Genomic DNA, 24,588 nt, shown 5'->3' with positions numbered 1-24,588 from the left:
TTCTTGAGTGTGTGTGAGGAATCGATATCAGAACCAATGTTCACACCTTAACTTCACCCTTTATATAAATGCCTACACGCGCCGTAGAGGCCCAGAAAACTACTTGGATCATTTTGAGACATTATTAACCTCAGTTCTAAGAGCATTTTACGGTCCGTATGTTCTCTCCTATCATACAACGTAGATGTTGGTAGTAGATTGTCAATGGTCTATCGGGCTAAAAAGCGTAGCGTTACATCACACTGACGATCTGCGGACTTGCCGCATTAAGCAGGTCCACACACCGCTGGACCCTGCGGACTTTCTCTTGATTGATCTCCGTAGGAATTTCTACACTTTCCTCACAAGACGACATGAAGAGGATTAGATTTCTCGGAGACTATGGCGATGGCAGCGGGTCCAAACGCAAGCAAGTAAAGAAAGCTTGTGATCCATGCAGGAAGGGAAAACGGAAATGTAGCCATGGTATTAGCGACGAGACCCCGGTGCAACAGGAGGGAGTTAGGCGTCAAGTGACCATGGCCGTGTCGGATTTGCTAGATGGCCAACTCCCTGTTCATCCCGTGGATGAACAGCCGCCCGAATCATTCGACTCCAGAGAAATTGATAACGATAATCAGCAAGCTTTACCATCTACACTCGCTTCACGATTCACAGCCCCCTTCGCTGGGGCCTCGTCAGCACACTCCCTCTTCCTCTCTATTTGCACGGCTTCAGGTGTAGAGATGGACCCGGCACAGCAGCTTCCTCCATCGCGTATCCTCCGCCCTTCCTTTCAGGATATGAGGGCACCACCCTCCGAGCGGCGCCCGGGCGTCGCCGCAGGCTACTTACCAATGGTGGTGAAAGCAGTATTGCCATATCTGGAAATCGAATGTCTCCAGGTTCTCCCTCCACAGCCAGATCTTGATGCTATCATAGAGATATATAAGCACGAAATCCACCCTATCCTCCCCATCGTCGATTTCAGCACTCGGGCATTTACCGGCCCCGTCAGTCAAGAGAATCCAGCCACCATCATATTAAGACAGGCTATCTGTCTGGCCGCTTGCAAGAGCCCATCGGCTAGACAGTACCTTAACCTTCCGGAGATTGAAGATGGGCAATTCGCTCTCAAAACGCCCCGTGATTTTGCTGACAGACTCTTCGGTGTTCTAAAGATAGCTCAAGATATCGGTCTTGTTGATGATAGATTAGAACTCGTTCAAGTCCTCGCGTTAATGACCTTCCACTCCTATGGCCCAGATGGCGATGACGAAGTTGCCCGATTATGCGGCTTAGCCGTCCATTTTGCTTATTCTTCTGGATTACATTACTCCTCACGGCCTGGAGACGTGATTTCGGAAGCACGCCGTGTGGAGTTACTTTGCTCCCTGTTTGCGCTTGATAAGATCGTTGCCATGATAACCGGTCGGCCAACAATGATTCACATTAACGAGATATATTTACCAACACAAGACGGCGATATAATGAGGTCGTTATCCCCAGGTCTTACGTTACTATTTCGCCTATGTAAGATGCTTAATCGTGTTCTAGACCTCTATCAGGCGGGGTCGCCCGATGAGATAGCGAAAGAAAATTGCGTTTGGGAAGCATCGTGGCCCGAATTTGAAGAGTTGGTAAAAGACTGCAAGGCTCAAATCATGCACCCATCTACGCAAGCCTGTTTAGAACTACTATATAACGTTATCGGCGTCATATCCTACCGTCCAGCCCAAATCGAAACCATCGAACCTCGTAGCTCTGAAAGTACATCGCCTTTGATAATGCAAAGCTCAAGAGTTAGACATAAGTATTGCGCTCAGCAAATATCATCCCTTCTCGATCTTCATATATCGAAACTTCCCTTCATTCCGTACGCGGCATCTCTGTCCCTGACAGTAGCTCTGCGTAGTTTAAGAGACACTACACTGGAAACCACGAGGAGGGCAGCTAGAGAAGAGGTAGAGAGAAGCCTTAGGATCATTGACGAACTCGCGGGGACATATTGGCATGCGGAACAGGCGAGTGGAGTTGGCCGTCAATTACTCCAGACCTATGATGGAGTTATATACTAACAGTCTGGGTATTAAACATACCTAGGTACGTACCTAGGTAATAGTCAAAATTGACCTGCATTTATTAAAAATAAAGAATAAAATAAAACATAAGAAGAAATAAAGGGAGGGGGAGTTACAAGAAATAGCAGTATAGAGATCAAAGACACTAAATATTTAGGTGTATCACCAGTTTCATAATAGGGGAAAGAAGCTCTGCGTAACCAACCCTATGCAAGAGCGTTAGCACTTGCCAGACATGCATGTGAAAAAGCTAAAAACTTAGCAGTGGCGGCCAATTAATTTACCTTCCATGTCAAAGAATAGCAGTCTCCTAGAGCGATGATAGAGGCAACATCTTCCCATACAACAACAATTTAGTATGTGCAGTCTTTCATGTTTCTCCTTTCTTGAGGTGTTATACCGTATCTAATAAATCAAATTGGGGTGTTCGACATGGAATCGCTGCCAAATGAAATCCTCGATATGGTTATCGAGTATTTGATAATTTCTATTGGTATCTATAGAGCTTTTATACTTCGAACCGTCAATAGTGAGTAATACAAGGCACACCAATATCCGATATAAGCGAATCTAATAGTTTAATTTCTTTTATTTTTTTTCTCTTCAGAAAGGTTCAACTCTTCCATACTGTTCGCCATCTGCGACAAACAAATCTTAGATATCAACCATCCGGCTACACCAGAGTTGATCATACGCATGCCGATAGCCCCGAAAGGCAGAGTTCTTCTAGTAAAATCACTCTCTGAGGAAGTCAATAGAGATGATGCTCTATTCGTCATCTCCAGAGTGAATCAAGTGCTAGATGAATTAACCAAGCCATCAAAGGAACAACAGGCCGAGCAGCATCGGATGATTTCTGAGGCCATTGCTGAGAGATACCCATATCGAATATTAAATTTGTTGGATGGAACCGATACTAGCATGAGAACGAATGCTCATAATGTCCTCATGGGTGCTATTGTAATCGGTAACTTACCACTTGTTAAGACACTGCTAGAAGAGCAACAAGCAGATATCAACGTAATTAACCCCTAGTTTGGACGACCCCTAGATATCGCCGCCTTTCGGGGCTATCTACAAATTGTTCTCTATCTTCTGGACTGCGGTGCGGATCCTTGTCGGGATGATTACGGAGAGGACTGGAACTGGAATCAGGGCTGGCATTGGAGTCATTTCAACACAAGATCCTCGACAAGTGCGTTAGGGGCCGCAGTCCGAGGAGGACACGAGGGTGTCATCCGGTTACTTATGCAGCCAGAGTATAGCCCATCTCCCCTCAAAGCCGAGTATTCCCGTGTAATTCTCGATGGAGTCGAATTTGGGCGTATTCGTTCTGTTCAGTCACTCTTACAAGCTATGGGTAAACCATTATCAGACTTCGCTTCGTTCGGCCACTTAATCTTTTACACTGCAGTGTTCAGCAACCAAGCAGACTTGGTGCAAATTCTTCTAGACGATGGCATCGATGTAAACACATCTGTCTACGACCTAAGCGGCCTAGATTACGCCGGCGTAATGTGTTACGCGGTGTCGACGGAGCATCCTCGCATGGTCCGAATTCTTCTCGATCATGGCATCTATACGGACTGTGCGAAAAACGTAAATGGTTACGATGAATCCGGAATGCCTATTGCAGTAGCTGCCAAGCTTGGACATGAAGAAGTGGTTGACCTTATACTTGCGCACAGCACCGACCCCGAATCTCTTGAAAGAGCATTCGTATGTGCTGCAGAAGGGGGTCAAGCTCATTTAATGAACAAGCTTTGGAAGAAAGATCCACAGTTGCACACAAAGTGGTGGCCTCGCGATAACTTATCTCCCCCAGAAGATGAAGATACAGATCTCAGACGCACAGTGGGCGTCGAGGCATTGTACCGTGCCATCCTCGCGAAAAGCCCAGCGGTAATCTCTACATTGGCCGAGCACGGTGTTTCGCTCAATGAGAAATATTTAGGCCGGTGTCTCATGGTGCTGGCAAAATTCGAATCAGCGCGATGGATAGCAGATTTTATGGTATCGTTAGGTGCTGAAGACGTAGATATTGACCACGATGATGTATTCATTGACTGTGCCGAAGAGACTACTCGCGAATTGAAGATAAGAGCAGGCGTATTTATAACGAAGCAAACCTGGGAGTGGGGAAGCAAGTACTAATAGTCAATTTATATTAAACTATCCATAGATTCAAGCGAACCTCCCCCTCAACAATATTTATTTTAAAAGCGACCTAAGGAACTGACCTTCGTCTAAGCTAGGTAGATTAAGAATTAGAATATATACGTTACCTACTTCTCTTATTATCTACATCAATACTCGAGCGTCTCTCTAGCGGACCTAATACACGGATCGGAGGTGTAGTGTTGAATATTGAATACCTCTCTAACCCGGATCCTCAGCTCTATCCGGATGCTACCCCATAATTACATTGTCGGCTTTTCCGGCAATGGCCCCGCTTAGGTCCGATCCGATTGCGGGCCATCGACGCATGGCATATTGATAACGACAAGACCAGCGTCTTGGTGGCTTTGGTTGCAACGAGATAAGAGTCACGGTAAGGAAGATGCACGTAATAGTACATACCCCGTGAGGGGTAGTTTGGATATCGCATGTGGCATGTGAAGCCCCTATTCATAACTTACAGGTAGATAATATCAATCAACCAAAGCCGCATACTCCTTTAATACAGATATTCTAAATTCACATCATAATATACAACAGTATTAAGAAATTAAGTTATTCCTAAGTTTATTGTTTATAGTTAACATTTCTATAGTTAGTTGTGTTCGGTTGTAACTAAACCCAATATGCCTACCTCTATACACGACTTAGCTATTGACTTTCAAAGTGCCGGACCTTTACTTATTACTATAATAATAATATTGGTATCCTATTTGGTATCTGTTGTAAGCTAAGCTTTCAAGCATGCTTTTGATATAGGCATTGCTAACCCTAGGAAGGTCGCATTTGGCACAGATATTCCCCGTATCAAGGGAATACCAGAAATTCCCGGCGCGATTCCAATCTTCGGCCACCTTCTCAAGCTCGGCGAGGATCATGCTAGCATCTGCGAGAAATGGTGGCGCCAATATAACTACTCCATCTTTCAGATAAAGTTGGGGAATACTCGCGCCGTAGTCGTGAATTCTTTCGATGACTGTAGAAAGATGTTGGTGGGCCATCAGAACGCAGTAATTGACCGGCCAAAGCTATATACATTCCATGGGCTTATTAGTAGTACCCAAGGTTTCACGATCGGCTCTTCGCCTTGGGACGACAGCTGCAACAGGAAGCGCAAAGCTGCGGGGACAGCACTGAGTAGGCCTGCCTTAAGAGGATACCATCCTATGTTCGACTTGGAAAGCTATTGCATCCTAAGGGATCTCTATAAGAACAGCCAAAACGGGGAGGTCGAGATCAGCGTGCGGCCATATATCCAGAGATATGCTCTTAACACGACACTAACCCTCTGTTATGGCATTCGTATGGACGCCGTTTATGACGACCTCCTACGCGAGATCCTTACCGTTGGCTCGGCCATCTCACTCTTGCGCAGCGCATCTGAAAATATGCAAGACTACGTCCCGATTCTGCGATACTTCCCGAACAATGAAAAAAGTGCTCGGTCTAAGGAACTACGGGACCGGCGCGATGCATATTTAAAGCTTCTTTTGGACAAGGTCCGGGAAATGATAAAGCGAGGCACCGACAAGCCCTGTATCTCCGCCGCTATCTTGAAAGACCAAGAGACGAAGCTTACCGGAGTAGAAGTCTCGTCAATCTGCCTATCTCTAGTCTCGGGTGGTTTCGAGACCATCCCCGGAACGCTGACTTCTGCAATCGGATCCTTGTCGACCAAGGAAGGACAGGTTTGGCAGGACCGCGCATACGAGGATATTAAGCGATACTACCCAGATATACGTGATGCCTGGACGGACTGCTACATACAAGAGAAGGTTTCGTATATCAACGCAATTATTAAGGAGGCAGGGCGATACTACACTGTCAGCGCCATGAGTCTTCCGCGAAAGACAGTAACGGAGGTGAATTGGAACGGTGCTATCATCCCCCCCAAGACGATGATCTTAATCAACGCCCAGGCAGGGAATCACGGTAAGTATAACATTCTCACAGAAATCATTTACTCATACAGATACTTATACTGTCTAGACACCGACCACTTCGGCGCCAATGCTAACAAATTCGACCCCGAGAGATGGCTTAAGAGCCTCGACCCGCCTACAGAGCACGAATCCACGGGCCTTAGCCACTTGAGCTTCGGAGCCGGGTCTCGCGCTTGTTCCGGCCAATATATCGCATCTAGACTCCTATACACTGCTCTAATACGCCTTATTTCGTCCTATAAGATTGTAGCGAGCGAAACGGAGCCGCCTAATACGGACTATGTCGACTACAACGCTGTGAAATCGGCACTGGTTGCAATTCCTAGGGACTTTAAGATTAGGCTTGTTCCTAGGGACACGACTGTCATAAGGGATTGCTTAAACGCGGCAGAACGGAGGACTGAGGGGTACTACAAGGGGTGAGAAAGTTGATATATTTATTGTTGATAAAACATGTAGTGTAAACTGTTAAGTCCTAGCGACAGTTTTTGGAACCCCTATTACACCAAATAATTGTAGATGTATATCCTTGGCTAAGACTAGGGTTACACCACATCATAGGAGATCATAGGAAGATGAGTTTGATTTCAATATGTGGCTGACGTGATATGAAATATAACTGGTTTTCAATCTCGATTAGAGGATCCGCACCTAATGCATGCAATAAAAGGCGGTTGGCACAGGCAGAATTTATATACGAAAGTCTATGGATGATGTCCACTGGCAGCAATCCTTTAGGCACCTGTGCATATAGTATAGCTATCTGATTTATATTCCCATTCTTTAGCCTATAACTTGGGTGTCTTTGTATTGACTTGATGTGGCTTTTACATACTGAGAAGCTCACTCTTGAGTATTTTAATGAGGCCCAAGTGCAAAAACTTTCATATGCAATTCTTTCACATGCGTGGGGACCTGATGAGGTCCTTTTCCATGAAATACAAGGGGAACAAGCAGCTCTACAAGGCAGAGCGGGATGGGATAAGACGATCCGTTGCTGTAAGGCGGCGCTGGCGTATGGATTTGCGTATGCATGGATAGATACATGCTGTATCGACAAACGTAACAGCGCCGACTTATCTGAAGCAATCAATTCCATGTACAAATACTATTATGACTCCGCATTGTGTTTTATATATCTCGAAGACGTGCATAAGTATAACGATAAAACAGATGGCTCACCGTCGACAACAAAGATCATAACCCGAGAACAGCTACTTGCTAAAGTGCGGGAAACTCGCTGGTTAACGAGGGGATGGACATTACAAGAATTACTCGCACCTGCACGACGATCCTTCTTTGCTTCAGACTGGTCTGAGATCGAAGACGGAGACGATCTGCTCAACACTATCGCTGAATCCGCCGGAATTAGCAGAAAGCTATTGGAAGACAGAAACTTACTGTGTAAAATCTGCGTTGGCGAGCGTATGAAATGGGCCTCTAAGCGACAAACGACGCGGGAGGAAGACATTGCCTATTGTCTTGCGGGTCTTTTCGATGTTAGCATCCCCGTCTTATATGGCGAAGGAGCTAGAAATGCGTTCAGGCGGTTGCAGCTTGAAATCATGCAAACGTCGTTTGACATGACCATTTTTGCGTGGCGCGGTGACTATGAAAGCAGCGGCCTCCTTGCTCGATCTCCGGCCGATTTTAGGAATATTCCTCCTTTAGCGTTAGGGCCATCTAGCATGATCGCGCCCTACTCGATGACCAATGCTGGGCTTGTTATTTGCTTGGGTACTAATATTCACTCGGAGAACAACGAACAGAAAACCAACGAGAGCGTGTCTGGAGAACGGCTTGGCGATCCAAGACTACCTGCAGCCCTCTTATGCGAAGTTCAAACGTCGAATCAATGGGAAGTTCCCTTGATATATCTTGAACCTCTGATGGACGTGAACTTCGTTATTAACGGTCAAAGATGTGGAGCTTATCGTAGGACTCGATGTGCGGAGTGGTCAACGGTGTCCTATGAACGGTTTGAAGACTATGGTTACAAAGATATAATTGTTCTGGAGGACGAACATTATGAGCTGATATGTCGAGCTAGGGAACAACATAAACGGCGAATTCAGAGAGGAACGTAACGATCCTCCCATGGAGGATGTAGTGTATAGAAATCTCCTAGGTGTTGGCTTTAACGTAGCATGAAGGTGTTTGTGTCGTTGGTCCTCACTTCATTTACATTCCACCGATGCATTATTCCCATACGTGCGTTATTCCTAAATAGGCAATATAAGATACTAACCTAGGCTAAGCGCTAGTACCTGAACCATTGCTTCTAAAACGGCTAGAGCTGACAAACAGACAAGCTGGAAGGTTCAAATTTCAAGAACACGAGACTACCTTGTCTTGGTATTCTCTTGTCAATCGGGAATCGGCAACCGGGAACTTCCACAATAACCTTATCAAAAGGTGTGACATAGTCGAACTTTATATTCAATTCTAGGTAAATATACCTGCCCGTATCAATATTACCACCTATTTGCATTGGCAGTCGCTTGGCAATGAGAAAAACAAGAGAAAGCTCTCGCAACCGTAGGCATGTGCATCCTTGGGGATCGAATGAACGAAGGGAGAGAGTTATGCATGACGCGGTCACATTCCATATAGAGAACGTTGAAAATAAATAATGTATAGTACCTGCTTTATATGCAGATGATTATTTATAATTATTCTGTGACTTACCTTATTAGACTTTATTAGATTAATAGGAGGTAGGCATCTTTTAGTGATTTACATAGGTTAGGTAAGGACCTAAGGGACCCAACTTACTATCTACGTTACGTATGTAGATCTAGATGATCTTCAGGAAGCTGGGACTCCCTATGGATATAATTAGCTCGACCTTCTTATCCCATGCTGCCCCATGTTTTTGATTTGCAATATGTATATCCAAGTAGCTCCCCTCAAGTAAATTTGAAGATGCCTAACCACAATATATTTTTTGAATGTATAGAATACAGGGAAATGATGCAACGTGTGTCACCATTATTGCTTACATTAAACTGCCTAAAAAAATCATAACGGGAACTTGCAGCAGAGTTTACCTACGTACCGCATTAGGTTTAGCATAGTTGCACAATAATGCTACAAGAATTTACGTATTTCGTACATTCAATGTACTTATGCCAAGGCCGACATTGCCGTGTGTACTTATATGTACAAGAAGAGCGAGCTGACATGGAACGACTAGTCAGCAGCCACTAGCTTCATTGCACCGAAGCGCCGTTCTGTTCCATTCTGTCCGTTTACTTTTTTAGAGACTTTTCCATTTTCATACCGGGACGATCCAAGGAAGTCCAAGCCACTCGAGCCGTTATCCGTTCTTCTTGGCTGACAGATTCAAGGTTTACAACCTTTTTTTTTTACCCTTTCGTTCTTGTCCAATTCTAGCTCATTGGCACCCATTGGTAATGGTTCCGCGCCATTTTACCTCCCTCCACAGGTCACACTCCAGATCTAGATTCATTCGGTAATACCACACATTTACTCCATTCGTTCCCTACTTTCCCATTCATTCCTTTCTTCTCCATTCTTCAACCTTTCACCCCCCCTCCGCGACAACCACTTTCACGCAAATCTCATAACGCGATCCACTACGTTCGTTTGATACAATCTGGAGGAAAAAACAAACGCGAAAATGTCACAGTATTGAGAAAAAAAAAGAAAAATTAGGAAGGACAATAGTCAAGAGACGATCTCTCGTTCATTTTGCATCCTGCAGCGTACTACCGCTAATACGATAGATCCGACAACCCCTTTGCCGATTTGCCGGATCTATTTTTTTCACCCATTTGACTTGCCTTTAGAGTCTCGACAATTCATATTGTCACAATAGCGATATTCGAATCCCTTGTATCAGAGCGACCAAGTATAATTGTATAAACAACTTGGATTAGTGATTAGGAAATTTGGTTGGTTCTAGACGACGGTGACTGGCACGAATACCGTTACGCTGTTGTATCCCATTGAATACTGGAGGGTTAAAACACCGTGTGCTTCCAAACGTACGAGTCGGAGTTTACAGCGCGAATTGCCAGCTCTTGTCAACATCAACGTCCAATACAGTTGATTTTCCATACGTCCAATATATTTCGGTATTTCGCATTCGCACTTCGCCATGGGTATGCTTCCTCATCTCATTCTAAAGAGTCCAATGGGAATCTTCTAGTGCAATGTTCCTAGACTGACAAACTTCTTCAGCTCAACAAACGCCCCCAGTAACAACGATCGTACCCTTCCAGGCTCTGCCTTCGTGTGCGGGTCAATGCGGTCCCCTTTACGATGCCAATGGAGCTTGCGTACCTCCTGCTGCCGCAGCTGCCGATGAAAATACCTATGACACTTGCTTTTGCGCCTACGATAGCCTCCAGCCGTTCAAGCAAGGCGCATCTGGAGTTTGCGATGCGGCTTGCACTAACGATAACGCGGGTTTGTCGAGTATACAAGGCTGGTTCACAAGTTTCTGTAACGAAAAGGCTGCAGCTACGACGTCATCATCCTCGTCGACAAGTACCGCAACAGGGAGTTCGGGAAGCAATGACGGCGGAGATTGGTAAGTTTTTTTTTTATGGTGTCCTAGTTTGCTTCGGTATCCTAACTTTAGCTCCCTAGGATTTCAACACATTGGAAATGGGTTGTCATGATAGTCATCATCGTCGTCGGAATCGCCGGTATTTGGATTGGAGCTTGCGTATGGCGTCGCAAATACTTAAGGAAGAAGGATCGAATGTACGAGCTTGGCAAAGGCCTTCCTAGTAACGTCGCGATCAACACACAAGGCAATCTTGTTGGGCCCGGCGCAAGGGATAGTACATATTCTAATCCGGGCATGTTCATGTCGGGCTCCGGAGGTGCTAGCTATACCGAAAAGCCAAAAAAGGAGCGCAAGAAGTGGAACGTCACTCAACGAACATGATCAACATAGCATGATCAACGAAATATCAGTCTATACCAATCCCACAACGCTCCTTTCACATACCAATATGGTATCGTCTCGACTACACGTCATTTACTATACTAGTCCTACAACCGTAGGATTATTCCTTAACATATCATTGATTCCGAATTCCACATTATGGGCGTTAAGGTCGGAAAGGTGATCTTGGTAAACTTATACCATGCGGGTTCCTATTATCCATTTCTTGAATAGGCAGGCGTGAGGATTGATCTGGATAGACAAGGAACCGAGTCGGGCAGCATTGGATGGTTTGATATCACTTTTACAGTCCCGAATTAAGCGGGAGATATATATGGGAAAGGGAAGACTCGGCATGGATTTGCGGCAGCTGTCTTCTCGCTGGAACGATGAACGAGCATAGTGGAGATATTCTTCTTGACTTCTCTACACATCAAAGTCCGCGAATCAATAATAATTATGTACAAAGACTTTGTGGTGTACATTGTCTTCGTTTCCCTTCTCACTTTTGAACTATCATGTCTCCTTCCCGCCTTGGCTGCCCAGGCGGTCTGCATCACATTAACAAATATCGCCTTTTAACTCCTATACCTATCACATACTCATTTTACCAAATTATTAACAGCGTTACCAAAGTAAGTTTTTTTGATATATCCTTTTTTTTTTTTTCTCTTCTCAAATTGATGGTTAACATCAAAACCGTCTGGAACCTAAATCGTAATATTTTAGGTATTTTAGCAATATTTGTCAGGCGGGTACTACGTATTGCTAAGCGAGTTAAGTTCGACTTAGCCCCAATACCCCTTTTCTAAGAGCTATAAAACGTATGACATATTGGTCGCACGGTCACGATGCTAAAGCCAAGCCTCACCTAAACCCACGACCTCCCGCCGTCTGTGTTTACACGGTACGAAGCTAGCGTTAAAGCTCTATCAATAGCCTAATGCTTTTATCATATGCGTTATCGCATAATCCCGCCGTGGGCAGTAGATATATGCTGACGCCATAGGGAAATAAGGAGAGAATAGGCTAAGACGATAAATAAATGCTACGTTTTCGTGATCATATTTCGTATTTTCGTATTCACGTATTCGTATATGTTAGGTACGTATCTCATCTTATCCAACCTTGTGATACGTAGGTATATATGTATCAGCAAACCCTTGTCTTCTCTCTATCCTTCGATGTATATTCAACTCTTCTAGTATAGCCGTACTATCATGCCTAGAGGAACTCCCTTTAGGTATGATGCAAAGCAGATGATGCTTTTCAAACTCCCTCCAAGTCTTATGTCTTTGATGCCGACCTACACAGGCCGACAATTTAATAGTTAAGCTATGGAAGTAGCAATTACTCCATGCCATAGTCAGCGGCATCCATGTACAAGTCGATGAGGCATCCCGCGCTCCAGGCTTGCGTGGGGCTCGAGTCGTCGCAGTGCTGGCCATCCTTCTGCGTGAGCTCCGTAAGACCTGCCCACTGGCTCTGCCTAATCATCTCCTTGCAACCGCTCAGTCGCCTCGTAACCTGTTGGAACGCCTCGACACGCCCATGCTGGGTATCCCGTCTCATGAGGTCGAACTTCAGTAGCGCGCGTAGGAAGAATCCCGTGGGCCAAAGCCACTCAGGGCCCTGATGATAGTTCCGGCCTTTGGACGTAGCGAAATCGGTCGAATCCTCACTATTTATATAGAAGGGGCGGTAATTCAAGTCCGAGGGGTCAAGTGTTGCCATTCCGGTTGGTCCACGTAGGACTTTGTCCGCCAAGACGAGAGCGCCAAGAGCATGCTCAGGGTCAAAGAGATCCGGAGCGACGGTCATGGCGATGGTAAAGTTAGGCCGCAGCTGGTAGTCTTCGTACTCCTTTCCGGAACGGTAGAGGTCCTTATAGACACCACGTCGGTTGACAACCTTTGGATTTACACCGTATTTGGCGTCTTCTGATGGGTCGACCGGTACGTAATAACAATTTTCGAAATTTGACTTCAGTAGGTCGGCCCAAGCCGAGAAGGTGATCTCGGTCCCATCGGCTTTCGTCACGCTCTTATACGGATACTTGCCATCCGCATTAAGCTTAGCCAACCATTTCAGAGTACTGTAAAGTAAGCCGGTAATCTCAACAGCAGCACCATCTCGAGGAGTACCGGGGATGCCCTTCGAGCCAGCGCGTTCACTTTCACCCATCTTGTCCATCCAGGTACCGCAGTTGAACTGGTTGCCGCCGAAGATAATACCATTTGACCAGTCTACATTAACCTCGATGTTGAAACCCTCGTCGCGCATCTGGGAGTCAATGCCTGGTCCTGCATTGGCTTCGCGAAATTTCAGCCCAGTCGCATGACGTTGCAGCGCCTCCTGGATAACGCCTTGTATCAGGCTCTCTGTTGAGTATGCTCTCGGGTCTTCTGAGTCAAACCAGACGTCATCGTATGGTAGGAAGCGTCGTTTAACTTTTCGTGTCAGGAGGCTCACACCATCTGGGGCATATCGAGTGTAATCCTGGATACACTGCAAAAAGAACCAGATGGAATCCCGACTATTGTATCGCGGAAGGTTTCCGCTGCTGAGAAGATTAGGAATCATACCATGCTTGAGAACACTAGCGAATGCAAATATGTGTTCCGCTGCCTCTTCAAACCGACCAGTTCCGAGGTATAGACCACGAAGAGAGATGAAGACATCACGGCCCCAGCATCTTGCCCATTCGACAGCGAAATGTGGTAGACCAGCAGCCAGAGAGGGGACAAATTTCTTGGGCCAAAGTGAACCTGACTTGACCAGCCCTGTCATTTGCACGCTGACCAAGGCTAGGTTTTGAAGGAACCACTGACCACTCTGCACCTTTTCGTTCATAAGTTCCAAACCTCTTTCCCAGGCCGCCTTATATGCAGTTCGTATAATAAGTGCGAAATATCGCGGTAAAAGGAAATTGGGAATACTTCGAACTGCGTCGATACGCTCCTTAAGCCAAGCCGCGGGTTTAGTAAGACCGGCAAACTCCGACTGTTGACTTATTCTCTCGAGACGTCCAACCGTATAATCCAAGGCCCATTGTCCATCGCGGAGGTTTTGGCAAAGAGGGTGGGCTAAGTTGTTGTCCTTAATGATATCCTTCAGAAGACTCCACCAGCCCTGAAGGCCCGCATATACGATCTTACCATGGCTTGGAATATCATAGGTTCCATCTTTGCCGCCACTACCATCGAGCTCTTCAGCTTCACAGCGGTATAGCAGGAAGTTGAGATCGACTAAATCCAGCTCGGCCATCGCTTCCTTAGCCCCAGATGTGACGTAGTTATCTAAGCCTGATGAATGTTCTGCAGCCGGAATCCAGGTTTCAAAAAGCGCAATACTTCCAGGCGGAAACTTGTCGCGCACTGTGACAACTGTCTCATCCGCCTTGGCTTCTAGTCGAATACCAGGCACATCAATCACGCGACTTGGGAGCCCTCGTAGGTATTTTTCGTCACCCTCGGTCTCCTTTTTCGTTTCCTCGCTAGCATCAACCTCTAGCATCCAACTTCCCAAGTGCCGCGCTTTTGTGCCGCTAAGGCGCACAGCACTAAATGCACCATTGCCATTCCCGTAGCCCGGGAAAGCAGTGTGAGCGATGAGGAAATATCCTTTCCTCGACTCGGGGTGTACTCTGTGGACGGTAATATATTCGTCCTCGTGGTGTATATGTGTTTCGTCGTAACCATCTTTGCCCATCAGTGTGTGGATTTGATTAAGTAGCTTTTTGACACCTCCAATACCACCTTTGCCGCCGCCAATTTTAATTTCTTTGGCAGAAGACGACTCAGACGTGTAAAGCCTAGTCTCGTTTACGAGATCAACAAGTTTCGGATATATCTCATCGTATCCCATTACACTTCCAGTCGCACTGGAACACATGCACACCAAGGCAGCGTTTGGTAAAGTATCACGAGCATCTCTCTTCTGTGCAGGAACCTCATTATCGTGCGTGCAATCCATAAACAGGGCCTGGACTGGTACAGGCTTGATTCGGCGAATGACCTCTCGAGGAGAATAGTCATTAAGTCCGGGGCTCGTTGGAGCACTTCCAATCGGACCCTTTGAGATTTCATCGACTTCAAAACTACCAATGGGGCGCCCGCCGTGGCGATGTACCAGTCTGCTGAGTTCTGCAGTGCTCCAGGCTTGCATTGCCTCTCTGATTAACGAGCTCAATCCCAGCCTCTTGACAAAGACGTAATCCATCTCCTCCGAGCCTGTAAATAACTCTGCCACGACATATAAGTTAGGCCGGATTCGACGGGCCTCATCAAGGATATGCTCCGCAACATGAATAGGGGTAGAATGGCAGTTATCAATTCGGAAACCAGCAAAGTACTTTGCCAACATGCGGGCATATTTCGTCATATGCTCCCATAACCATGGACTATCTTCAGGGCCATTTCCGTAACGAAGCTTAACGCAATCACCCCAAACGATAACTTCGCGTCGTAGGTACACGCGCGATTTGGGACCGGCGTTGTCCACCAGAGCGTTCCCAGCCCATACCCAACCGTTATTGACGAGAACCAAATCCTCGGATTTCAATTGATCAGATGCCTTAGCCTTATCTAGGCGTGTGAAGTATGTTTCAATCAAGGGATTGTTCTGATCAATGGGACCAAGTTTTGGTCCATGCTCGTCGATGCGGACATACTTGATCCTATTGAATAGTTGTTGGAGAATTTCTCCGATTTCCTTGTCGTACTCCTCGTAGAATGGAACATTAACCACATCCAAGATCTGAGCAACTTTGGTTCGGATAGCCGCCTCATCTGCCTCACCCCTGTACTTCCCAAAGAGAGCAACGATCAACCCGGCCGAAACTTTTGGGTCAATACGTCGCCGAAAGCGTTCGCCAAGCCTGTCATTCCCAACTAGGCCATTCTGAACTAAGTAGAGGGCTTGTTCCTTAACCTCCAGTTTAGTCAGGTCATCCTTTCCAGTTTCCTCAGGAGCACTCGACTTTCCAGCAGCCCAGGACTCGATTGCAGCATCCGCATCTCTGTCGACGTCAAGCGCATAGTACTCCCATAGGCGAAGCTCGGCAACAACATGCTTTTTTATGCCGTCCATGATCTTGATGAGGTCATCTGTAGATTTGAGCTCCTTGGGGTATCCTAGCTCCTCTAACTTGGAGCCAAAAACCAGGAGTTGGGTGTCAAGAATGTAGGCCGACTCTAGCCAAGGGGCAGTGGTGAGATTATACCCAGCTTCTGGGTGTTCAAAAAGCCACTTGCTGTTATGTGCGGTATGGTTTAGGACTATGTCGGTTAAGCTGAGAAGGGAATGGTTGTGCTCCAGACTATCCACCATCTGCTTTACATCTTTCTCCCCTTGAGGAAAGCACTCTGGATCCCATCCAAGCTGATCATATAAGCTGTAGGGAGAGTTTGAAGCTCCTCGAACTTGAAGGGGGGTAAAATGTATCATGTTGTACCCGCGGCCGCTGATACCTCGCAGATGCCTCTCCCAGTCGGTTGGGTATTTGCCCAAGAATTTGCTGATAACAGAAAATACGGACAGTGCTGGTAACGGCAAGGGTCGGCCATCTAGAGATAACCTAGGAGCGACATCAATGTAGTATAACGGCGTCTTTTTAGATCCAACCGTACCCGATGTGTTCGAGCTCAAGGCAGAAGACAGCTCGGGCAGTTCGGCATAGGTAGTGTAGAAAGCGAAAGCACCAGCTTCGAAGACAGGGATCGAGATCTCTATCGTTCGATTAAAGTCGGGATTTAGTCTGGGGGGGGCCGTTAACAAAGAATCCCAGGATCTTAGAAAGCGAACAGTTTGCCTACTTGTATTCGCGAAACTGATCTCTGGAAAACTCAGATCCCCGTTCCGGGATATTAACCCATAAACTACCTTGTCTACATATTGACGACGTGCCCTCGATCGTAAATCGTATAGTTATGGGATCCTTAGATCTTGGTGCCAAGTATATGTACTCGCCAGGGATATCGGGAGCACCATCATCCTTCAGAGGCAAGATGTAAACCTCATTCGAGGTCACCGTCCTGGGAATCATGATGCCCAACTACTCGCCAAACTTCATACAATAGCTAGGAAGATATATGTAGCCGTAGTAGATGAACTAGAAGATATTTGATTAAAAATGGAGGAAAAGAGGAAGAGAGAGAAAGGGTTAGATCATAGAATGTTAAACGAGAGAAGTTGTAGGTGATAGAATAATATTTTAAAGGGCAGTAAGATATTTATATCAGGCCATCAGACGATGAAATGCGACGGTAAAGAAAAAAAAGACTTCAAGTAGTTGGTCTCTTATGAAGGTGGGGTTTGGCAGGGTTGGGTAGCTATTACCTAGTATCCTAGTATCCTCTTAAGGTACAACACTACACTACGTGCATCTATACTACATCACATGTACCAAGTAGCTATCGTAAACTGCAACTGCAATATGTAGTGCAATATAGTAGTGTACTATGATTGATCGGGTCAGAGTAAAAGCCCACTACAGCACAGTGACGTAATGACTTGATATGCTGAATATTAGCTCCTAATTGGCCCCATATGGAGATTTATGGAGGCGGGGCTATCCGATCAAGTACCTGACTTTGCCCAAACTTTAGGTAAGGTTCTGTCTTCTAGGCCTGATGTACTCCCTATGCACATCCTGGGCTATCCTGGCTCTCTTTATGACAACACGTCCATTTTTCTTTTACTTGAATATCTTCTTCCATCGTCCACCGATCTCTAGTAGATGTGAATGCATACTGCAATTCTCCATAGTGAACTAAAACATATTATAACGTTAGCCAGTACTCCATAAATGGGTGCTTAATAAACGACATGCAGTTTTCTTACTTTTATGGTTAGGACAGGCGTTGTTAGCCTTAGGATCAAAAGTGACACCACAGAATCGGCAAATTTGAGGTCCTGGAAGAGGAAGAACATCAGCTCGGGCGGCTCGGGCGGTTCTTATTTGACTTTCCTCTTCCTCCTCCAACCTTTCTCCTTCTTCTTGCCTCTTTCTCATCTCTTCTCCAAGTCTCCTTCGAATCATTATGGCCTGCTCGATACCTCCTCGCTTTCGGCGTCTTTGTTGATATCGGTGTATCGGAGTATCCTCTGACCTTCCACTAAGCTCTGAAGGTTCCGCGACCGAAGGACTTGTCGTGGGTGGCGATGGCGGCGGCGGCGGTAGCGGCGCAAACTGTAATTCGCCTGGATGGGGAAGGATAACCCCCTTGTAAGGGGTCCTCTTGCTGTGAGTTTCTTGCGGCGACGGCGCTTTCGGAGGTATCGGCGTGCCTTCGGGCTTGTTTGCAGGTGTTGCCTGGTCTTCTACTGCATGTTTAGTCTGCAGTTTAACCTTGGACTTACCCTTGGGCTTGTATTTGGGTTTGTGTTTGGGCTTGTCCTTAGGTCTGCCTTTAGACTTATTCTTTGCTTTCTTTGCGCGTCCCATCTTCTCAGACTTTATAACCACAAACCAAAAAAAGGTAGAGGGGAGACTTAAGATTTATTAATCAAAATAGAAGTGTGCGCAGTAAGAACAAGTAGGAGGGGAGACATCACTACTCCCGGAGTAACAGCTGTTGCCATCCGTCATTTAGACATGTGAGTACAGACAAAATATCTGAGTGGAGGTAAGAACGGAATTTACAAAAGAGCTCTTTCTAGATGAGTTGCTAGGTAACTTGTTTGGTGCACGGTCGATCTCTTCAACTGATAAATGTTAGATGTCTATCACCTAAGGAAGTATCTACCTAATTCGTACCCATCCGGGTAGAGAATAAGTAGCCTTGTAGCCTAGGTTGATAGGGATTTTTCTACCGCTGATTTTCCTGCAGCTTGAATACATAGAATACATTACAACAGGTACCTCCCTTTGATAGTGTCAATATCAGTTCTAGTAGTTGAATAAAAGCGATATGTACTTGAACAGGCACTTAGGACATGTTATATGTTGCTAAGATGCGACCAGTCACATACTTGCATGCAGGCAGTTAATCATTGCAACCCATACCTATCCCATAATATCAAGGTAGCTGCTGGTATCTCTTAAATTTATGCTTGCTCCTTTTTTCTTAATCCTGACCTAATATGAGATATATTCTATGTTCATCCCTTTTACTAGTATGTACTGTATATAACTCGAGTTTCGCTAGAGATTTCTATCATGCTAGTAGTAGCTTATAGTAGTTGTAATGTCTCCGTTAGAAATCATGATCCAAGTGCTAAGAAGACGTATATATACATGTAGGTACCTTTACAAGATTTTTAGCCGTCGAGTACGATTAAGAAGGCTACGCCCTGTAGGCTGCTAAGTCTTCCAAGGAGGGAAGAATATCCCCGCGGTAGTCATCTCAATCAGAATGAAAGTACTATCACAGCTAGCAACCCGGAGGTCGCTTTGGTAAATTAGGTAGGTAGGTACCTATGAATGTATTAGCTTTTCTCTATACATATCTCTGTCAGTCTGTAGTTGGGACCACGATCTAACCTGTAGAATATAACTAGCTAATATACTGGCCGAGATGTTACCTACCTAAGAAGGTAAACTATGCAGTATAGGAATCCTGCCTAGTTTAGCAGCGTCCATATCTCTCACCTTATCGTTGAGACGCACTTAGGGGGGGGATGAATTCATTTCGAGGGATTCTAATAATGAAATTAGGCAAATTCTCAAAGTTTCAAGAGCAAAATTTTATGATTATTACTAGCCATGCCTTATTGGTATTGATAAGTTAAGTCTATCATAATATAGTAGGGTTGTTAGGTATGCATGTTGGGATTATGGTCACGTGACAATGGCACCTAGCATTGTCATGTGACCAAGGGTTGGGCCCCACCCACACCCTAATCCAATTGTATTTAGCTTCCCCCACTTTTCGTAGATCTTCCTCTATCATCATCAATCAATACATTAGGACATCACTTTTACTACAAGGGTAATTGGTGATACAAAGTAACTGAATCGATTCCCCAGTCAATCCAACAATGCATGCAAATAGGCTAGCTTGCTCAACACATCGTTTTATTTTCTAAAATTGTTTAGTTTTTTTTCTCGATTAAAACAGCACCTTATTGGGCCATTAATGTCTTTTGAGGATGAGTTTAGCTACTGCTATCATCCACTGCGTAAGGATACCGTACTTGAGAGGCACCAAAGTATGAAAGGTTTCTGATATGTTGCCGACTATGAATTCGTGATTCGACCGAGAGGTTAGAGCTACAAGTACTAAGTTGGGTTAGGTGCCTAGGAGGTAGTTATTGAGTCTAAATCAGGAAGGCAGGAAGTAAGAACTTGACACTACCTTGCCGGCAGTTCCTAGAGTACTCACCACGAAATTGTTTCCATGCCTTGTAGTTCCACTTCGTGATAAAATACTCAACATAGGACGGGGAAAATAGTTCCCTCTCAAGTTTTAGTATATTTAGCTTCATTTATCTGTCTTGAACTAATTCTTACAATTCTTTTTCATGCGGGATGATTTACTCAACTCTGGCACAGTACATTTTTATATACTAATACCTACAAGTACATCACTACATGTAGCTCATGTAGCTGAAAGACTAAACCTCGGTAACGAAAAGTAGGTAGAATTCTATAGATAGTGATATCAAGAACTTTGGGTATGATTGAATTACCCAAGCTAGATACCCAGATACCTTATAGTATGCAAGGGGGCATAAGTACCGGATCCTCGGAACACCTAACAATGGGGCTATATGTTTATAGAGAACATTCCCAATAGAAAACCTAAGCGAACAAGTCTGTCTCCAAGCTCTTATTTTCCTTAGCCATGCCAACATCTGTGTTCACTACCTGATTCTATGCTGTAGGTAGGTGCTTCAACTTGACGCGTGTATTTATCCTCTTGTTGGGGAAAAGTACGAAGGGAATCATGACCCTGGTATATTATCAGAAACAACGTATTTTAAGTTGCTTCCTAACCTAACGTCAGTTCTCTGGCTCAGAAGATGCTGATTGTCGGCTTAACAGAACCGGGAGTCTTTTGGGAAGAAGGGGGGGTCGGGGTCTGTCTGGACGACGACGAATCTTTGGAGTTTGTATAGGTGAAGCGAGATATTGGACATGGTAACACATTTAAGCAACCCATAATATTACTATGAGATATACAGGTAAGTATATGTGTGAAATTTATCGTAGTTTTGATCGTAAAGGCAAGGTCTAAGAATTTGAAGGTGTTTCGCTATCGAAAGAGCAAAGGGTACGAGCTCGGCGTAGTGTCATCTATAACCAGCGTTTTCGTGACGTAGGTACCTATTAAAATTCAAGTAAAGAAGCTGTCAAGTCGCCGTAGTTGTTGTGGTTCTTATAGTTGCGAGACGTCTAGGGTTTGACAATTCATGACAAGTCTGTGCCGACTTCTGTGCATGTGTCTCTATCTGTATTCATAACTGTTGAGCCGGCTCCTGTTTAGCTATTAATTATAGTTCGGTACAGCAAGCATTGCGCTTACGTAGGTGCGGACAGCCTAGACCTTTCGCCTTGTCTTGATTCAAGTTTCTTCCTTGCGAGGTTGTGTCGTGTCTAGCCTCGACTAGGAGACCTCCGGACGAGGCCGTTGTCTCATCTAAAGCGCATTATTTTCCAGCAAAGCTTGCATTCAGATTACACGATTTCAATCCATTTTAGAGCTTCTTAGTGCAGAACGCATACAACTTATCCCACCAATTCTGTAACGCACTGTAAGGTATACGGCCAAGACAATACCTAAACTAGAATGTCCTAAATCTACGGATTTTAATTTAAAGTACACCCTTCGCCAATACACACTTAACTCCGTGCCGATGCAAATGCACAAACTATTTATAAACACTCGGTTATTCGGTTCCCCGTTCAAGTCAGGAGGCCAGGAAGTAGTTGAATAGGGTAACCCGGAGCATTGCTCCTATACTTTACGTATACATGGATTCAAGTCCTAACAGGTCTGGGTTATGATCTGATTTACATAAATAATCAACTTGAGTAGCCGTGTCTAGAGTCTATGTGGCAAATTCTTGTGTCTACTCTTGTATAGTTCATAGGAGACTAAATTAGGTGTCAAGGATACTGGCCACCAAGTTCGCTTCACTCCGGGGCTAGTGTTCCCCTATACATACTTCACTTCTTCGGGTTACCCTTTTCGTCGAATTTCATAACTCTTCTAGCACAAGACATGGGGGGATATCATCATATGTATTGTATTCACTAGGTACGTAGGAAAATTATACAAATCGCAGGAGACGTCAAGGGTCGTGGTAATATTTGTCCCAAGAAAATATATTTCATCTCAAATCTCTGGAGTTAAAGCTTTGCATGTTTCTCTTACATAATGAATATCTACAGCGTAATAATATTCGAAATAGCCTCCAGTTCCAGCACTCTCCAGCTATCTATAGGAGTCTGCCATGTAAGATCTAGGAAACGCAAAAGCAAGGGACGTAATAAAACTAGTACGTGATGGGTATATAGCATATGTTTAACCGCGGTTTTCGACAAAAACGCCGCCGTGGGCCTTCTCGACATCCGTCGCCAGAGAGGCTGATCCGGATCCGCCGCCCTCGTGGTGTACGGGGCGCTCAACGTGGGCCTTGTGCTCCTCCGTCTCTTCGTAGGCAATGAGTAACTCGCCATTCTTGCCGTAGCGGCGGGGCTCCTTTTCAGCCACGTCTACAACCGTAAAGTAGCCCTTAGCACCGTGTACCTTGTGGAAGATGGTGTCCATTTCCTCAAGTGACCGGTATGCCGTCTCAGGGAAGAAGAAGTAGACCGACGGTACCATGAACGCGTTGATCACTGCGAAGATGATGTAGGTCTGATATCCAATACTGTTGAAAGCTATGGGTGTAATCATAACGACGAGGAAGTTGAAAATCCAGTTAGAGGAAGTAGCAAGCGCGTTGGCCGGTGCGCGGGTCCGGAGAGTTGTGATCTCAGCAGGGTATAACCAAGCTAAAGGAAAAGGAGAAGTTAGTCATATTCTAGCAAACGTTTCCGGAAGTGTGGGTTTGTAGAAATACATCATGGGTCCGTGAGATAATATATGGAAACCAAAATGTACTTACTCATTCCGAGCCAACCAACGGCGAAAAAGGTGTTGAAAACGAATAGAAAGGCGATGGCGACGCCCTGGGCTGCTTTGTTATCAGGTGCAGAATTTACACCAGCTAAAATAGCCATACTGATAGCTTGGCCGGCGGCGCCGAAGAGCATGAGCTTTCGGCGTCCAACCTTTTCGACAAGGAAAACAGCAGGCCACGAAGCAAGGAAGTATTCTGTGCCGTTGATCGCCGCGAGTAGTCGAGCCATGAAATCGCTCATACCGAGTCCGCTGTAAATTACTGGTGCATAATAACTGATGGAAACATCCTGTGTTAGTTTTATAACCTTACACTTCTAAAGTTTTACTGTTCTTTTTCGAGCGAGTCGAAGCAATAGGGTGATCGCAACTTACTACTGAACGTTAGTTACTGTATACTTCGAAACCTGTTTTAGGGAGTGGGGGATGAAAATCATAAGAAGGGGGCGCTTTTATACATACCGTGATTAAATTAATACCTGAGATTTGCTGAAACATTTGGTTTACGAAAGCAAGCAAGGTGCGATGCAAGTTCCTGTCCTTGTCCATAGTAAAAAGGTCGCTAAAGCTGCCCTTAGACATCTCTAGGACAGTGTCCTTGATAGCAGTAAATTCATTTTGTACTTCTGGGGAGTCGACTGTGGTATCTCCTAATGCAGCAAGGACTTTTCGGGCTTCGTCTTCGTGGTTCTTGAGGATCAGCCATCTTGGGGACTCGGGCATATTCCAGATGAAGGCCAAGATGAACAAGCAGAATACAATTTGAAAGGCGAGCGGAAATCTCCAAGCGACACTACTGTCGATGAAACTGAAACCAAGATCAATCCAGTAGCTGACCATAATACCACATGTAATTAAAGCACCTTCTATCATGACTAGCTTGCCTCGCTTGTGGGCGCGAGAAGTCTCCGATTGCCAAGTAGGGACAGTTGATGTGTTACCTCCGTTTCCGAGTCCGGTAATTACACGACCGATGATGAAATGAGGGAGCGTTGTGGCACTGGTCTGTAGAATAGCGCCGATGACCATGATTGAAGTACCGAGAATAATCATTCGCCTTCGACCGAGGGGGTTGGAGATAAAAATAGTAGCGACCGCACCGACAAAGCATCCCAGATTGTATGCTGCAACAGCGATACCCTGGGTTGAGGCTCGCTTTGCTTGTTCTGTTGCATCTTTCGCGGCGTCTGGATTTATATCCGGGAAAGCCTCAAGAAATTGATGCATTGTGAGAATACCGCCCATCACGCCCTGATCTAAGACATTGTTAAGCTATTTAAGTAGCGCTTATATAGGATAGGGATATTTACCATATCCAAAAAGTAAGAAATCACATCCTGCAACTATGCCTATAGCATAGTTGAGCCAGTTGCCTCGAAGGCCAAAATATCTCCCCATGGTAAATGTGTCAAATG

General features: G+C 45.3%; 4 protein-coding genes across 4 annotated transcripts; 2 read left to right on the top strand and 2 right to left on the bottom strand.

Moving 5' to 3' along the window:
• Nucleotides 1–353: 353 nt before the first annotated feature.
• On the top strand, nucleotides 354–6,604 carry GL218_03288 (Phenylacetate 2-hydroxylase; the record flags this gene model as incomplete). Its single annotated transcript, XM_033579841.1, has 4 exons — nucleotides 354–1,619; nucleotides 3,096–4,083; nucleotides 4,998–6,170; nucleotides 6,228–6,604. The coding sequence occupies 4 exons, from the start codon at nucleotides 354–356 to the stop codon at nucleotides 6,602–6,604; spliced, it is 3,804 nt and encodes a 1,267-aa protein (XP_033436553.1).
• A 3,700-nt stretch (nucleotides 6,605–10,304) lies between these two features.
• GL218_03287 (uncharacterized protein) lies at nucleotides 10,305–11,102 on the top strand (the record flags this gene model as incomplete). Its single annotated transcript, XM_033579840.1, has 3 exons — nucleotides 10,305–10,308; nucleotides 10,388–10,739; nucleotides 10,799–11,102. 3 exons carry the CDS (start codon nucleotides 10,305–10,307, stop codon nucleotides 11,100–11,102), a joined length of 660 nt encoding a protein of 219 aa, XP_033437637.1.
• A 1,350-nt stretch (nucleotides 11,103–12,452) lies between these two features.
• GL218_03286 (Glycogen debranching enzyme) lies at nucleotides 12,453–17,148 on the bottom strand (the record flags this gene model as incomplete). Its single annotated transcript, XM_033579839.1, has 2 exons — nucleotides 12,453–16,860; nucleotides 16,919–17,148. The coding sequence occupies 2 exons, from the start codon at nucleotides 17,146–17,148 to the stop codon at nucleotides 12,453–12,455; spliced, it is 4,638 nt and encodes a 1,545-aa protein (XP_033437638.1).
• Nucleotides 17,149–22,573: 5,425 nt separating this feature from the next.
• Nucleotides 22,574–24,571, bottom strand: GL218_03285 (Sugar transporter STL1; the record flags this gene model as incomplete). Its single annotated transcript, XM_033579838.1, has 4 exons — nucleotides 22,574–23,046; nucleotides 23,160–23,463; nucleotides 23,636–24,429; nucleotides 24,484–24,571. The coding sequence occupies 4 exons, from the start codon at nucleotides 24,569–24,571 to the stop codon at nucleotides 22,574–22,576; spliced, it is 1,659 nt and encodes a 552-aa protein (XP_033436316.1).
• Between the last annotated feature and the right edge of the window lie 17 nt (nucleotides 24,572–24,588).

The sequence above is a fragment of the Daldinia childiae genome (assembly GCF_008694065.1).
Source record: "Daldinia childiae strain JS-1345 chromosome Unknown Scaffold3, whole genome shotgun sequence".
Taxonomy (NCBI): domain Eukaryota; kingdom Fungi; phylum Ascomycota; class Sordariomycetes; order Xylariales; family Hypoxylaceae; genus Daldinia; species Daldinia childiae.
The sequence above is the reverse complement of the archived record's forward strand: the minus strand, read 5'-3'. Positions and strand labels throughout refer to the sequence as shown.